This window comes from Cariama cristata, unplaced genomic scaffold, assembly GCF_000690535.1.
Source record: "Cariama cristata isolate BGI_N322 unplaced genomic scaffold, ASM69053v1 scaffold15992, whole genome shotgun sequence".
Taxonomy (NCBI): Eukaryota; Metazoa; Chordata; class Aves; order Cariamiformes; family Cariamidae; genus Cariama; species Cariama cristata.
This window is the reverse complement of record NW_009603407.1, coordinates 12,951-16,465: the sequence shown is the minus strand read 5'-3', so window position 1 is coordinate 16,465 and position 3,515 is coordinate 12,951. Positions and strand designations below refer to the sequence as shown.

Below are 3,515 nucleotides of genomic sequence, written 5' to 3'. Positions count from 1 at the left end.
AGGTCTCTTGTGGTACAAACTTAATCAAACCACCAAAACCCCCCCAATGGTGGTAACTGCTGTGGAAGTCTCTGCGTATCCCAGGCGCTGATCAGCGGCAGGGGTGAGGGGAAATCAGCCAAGGGTCTCTCTGTAACCCACGAAACCCCCTCTCTTTTTCTAGAAGCAACAGCAGTAACATCAGCACAAACTCAAAACAAAAAAGAGGGGGGGCGGGAAAAAAGGAGAGAACGGTGCTAATAAAACTTGAGCCTTCTCTGTGTACAACTGATTCTTTCACCCCAGCCAAAAGAGTCAGTAACGTGTCCAACAAAGGGAGTTGGCACAGAGGGCAGAACTGCTCAGGAACGTGACCTGTGGAATTGTCATGAAAACAAACAAAAAAAAGAGACTGATGTTGTTAACAGGGACCGTGTATCCAAGTCAGCAGTTTGACATTCGTATGTAACCAACTGATCTTCCTGACTTCAGTCTGGAGACCGAGCTGCTTTTTGAGCTGTTAGCTTTCTCAATATTACTAATCTTTTTTTTATTTTTCAAGTGTTCCACAGAGTAGAAAACCAATTCTCATGATCAGATGTTATCTAGCCTTTTCAGACTGTACTCTCCAGCTCAATGCTGCCTTTCCTACAGGAATACTAGGTTCTTTTCTAGTAATGGTGACTGTAACTAATCGAGACTTCTTTTTCAACACCATGATCTAGCACAGTTTAGATGGACTAACTAGATACCACTTTTTTACATTTCGGCAGAAGCTTTGACTGAGCACAAAGCATGACCAAGTACAATGAGGTTAATATACTCCTTGTCAAAGATGTTGTGATAAAATCATTTACATCGGCAATTGATCTCAAACTATGAGGTGCTGTAAGAACTAAAAACAGTTTTAGGGTAACTCCTCCATTATCTGCAACTATTTCCCAGACACTAATACACATAACATAGCAATGAAAAACACTTGATACAAGTGATCTAAACGCAGGAGCTCCAGCAAGTTAAACAGAACCATAGCTGCCTTAAAACTGTAGCAGTTCCCCTACTGATGGCAGGGAAAAAGAAAGAAAGATTCAACAGTCATATCTCATGTCTATAGCTTCATCCAAACTTTTATCATCGTGTGTACTGGCAGCTAAAAACGTAGTTACTGGTGACCCTGTCACATTGATTACACTGGTGCTTGTGCTGGCATTGCGCACCGCAATGCTTGTCACATTAATGCCCAAAGTAAGCCTAGTCTGCTCCAAGGCCTTTTCTGGCACTGCAAATGCCTCCAGCTTCTTCTCCCCATTAGCCATGTATGAGTTTTGGCAGCCCCGGCATATGCAGTCAAGGCAGGCTTTGCGGTTAGAATAGCAAGGGCAGCGTTGGCCACGGCATGTAAGAACACTTGGATTTTGGGTGGCACGACCACATTTACACCCTTTCTTTTCTTGTGGCTTTTTATACACAGTTTTTGTTGGGCTTCCCGGCATAACGTTACTGCTAGGAACTTTCTCCTTTGCTTTGTCTTTTGTTTTCAGCACCCCTGGTTTGGCTTTCGGGTGAGATTTCTTAGGGGCATGTTCTAAATTCTTTTTCATGCTTTTGTTAGACAGGAGCACAGTTTTACTTATTTTGGGAGTAGTGCCTCCATTAGGTACAGTTGCAATAGGCTGCAAAGACATTTTATTTTCCTGTTTCACTGTTACAGGAGCCGACGCTCCCAATGTTGGGCCACAGATGATGCTGGAAATGGGTAGAGGTTGAACCTTTTCACTGTCACTTTCTGATCGAGATCGCTTTCTGTTTAACTTAACTACCTTAGGCGTCGCTGCTGTACAGGAGATTCCGTGAGGAGAAGCATCTGTGGACATGAAAATGTTATGGCTAAGAGGCGGGGGAGAAAGCTGCAGGAAAGGGCCGTTAGTCATGTTTGCTTCTAAGCTGGGCTGCAAGTTAGAATCACAGACTTCAGTATTTGAAACGGTCTCTAAGCTCCGGAGAACTTCCTCAACGCTAAGGAGAAGCGAGCCACCTGGTTTTATATCTTCGCTGAAACTGCAGATGTCAATGCCTGTCGTACACAAGTCACTAGTAGAAACTGTATCACACACAGGCTGCAGGCTGCTGGAGAGATCTTCAGTTTTTATATACTCTCCAGTACTACACACATCAATGGTGTTTGCGTGCTCGGGAGAAGGAATATTCACTCCAAGTTTATCTACCGAAAGCCCATTACAATTGGGCAACCCGTTGATAACAGAACCTCTAATATCGATGTTGTGTGTGCTTTCAGGTATTGACGTAAAACTAGCTGGAGGATCAGTTGTGAGTTCTGAGGTTGAAGGTACTGGGGAATGTGTCAAACACAAAGCCAAGGCTGTATCAGAAGATTTTTCTGTCTCTTCATGGAGCGGTGATCCATCTTTGAGCAAAGCCAAAAGATCTGCAGAACAATCAACTGCTTGGATAATATCTCGTGCCAGTGGAGTCTGCGTTATGTATTCGCAGAGTTTCTTATAGCAGTTCACTAAGATGCTTAGTTGCTTATTCTCCTCAAACTGTTCGTAGTCCTTGCACCAGCTACATGATGGTTTCATCATCATCTTCTTGCCTTTACAAGTTTTGCAGACATAATGCTGACATGTGGAGTTGGTAGGAGCAATAGGGTCTTGTAGCAAATTTCCTACGGAAAAAAGAAAGAGAAAGATTACGATGGACTCAAGGCAGATTTCCAGGATAGTATGGGATGAACTTTTTATACTGTCAGAAAAATTGCCTGAAAAAGTTCAGTAAGTCACAGGAAAATGTACCACCCAAGCAACAGCCTTTCACAGCTGCCATATCTGGTTTTAAAACAATATTAAAAAAAAAAAATTAGAAAAAAATCCCATCACACCATAATTTTGTGCTGCTGCAGCTTTTAGAAACACTCTCAACTAAACCACTACCAATCCCCTTGTCCACTTCAGCGGTTTCTTCCATTGAAACTTAGAGAACACATGACATTTCTATGAATTTACCCAAAGTGCAACAATAAACTCCCATGAAGAGCTACTGCAGACTTTTAATGAAAATAGTGAAAACTAATGGCAACGGAGCAGAGGAAAACTCTAAAAGGAGAGTAAAAACAATGAAATACCAACCCCGAAAGGAAAAAAGACACAGCAGAACTTGTCTTTCTTTTCATTAAGCTGGGACTAAAAACAGAGCCTAGCTTTGTGACAGTCAATGCTGTGAATAAAGCACAAAGTGTTTAACTTTGCAGGCAACAAAGACAGTTAAAATGGATCCCATGAATTCTTACAAACGCTGAATAAAACAGCTAGTAATATATCTGAATAAAAATTAAAAAGACTATATTGCTTTCTAATAGATCCCTCTTGTGCCAAACCAGAAGGTGCAACAAGGCAACTATTAACATATCCTGGGGAGTGGTGGCTCCTGGTTTTCCAATTCACAGACACGTACCAATGAAATAATACTTAAAATAGTGTCATAGCCATGATGCTTAAATAGTTTAAAGGGTCAACAAT

The 3,515-nt window shown here is 41.8% G+C and overlaps 1 protein-coding gene across 1 annotated transcript; it reads right to left on the bottom strand.

Moving 5' to 3' along the window:
* Nucleotides 1-601: 601 nt before the first annotated feature.
* MSL2 (male-specific lethal 2 homolog (Drosophila)) lies at nucleotides 602-2,836 on the bottom strand. Its single transcript, XM_009695197.1, has one exon. It carries the CDS (start codon nucleotides 2,583-2,585, stop codon nucleotides 1,068-1,070), a length of 1,518 nt encoding a protein of 505 aa, XP_009693499.1. The 5' UTR covers nucleotides 2,586-2,836; the 3' UTR covers nucleotides 602-1,067.
* Nucleotides 2,837-3,515: the final 679 nt, after the last annotated feature.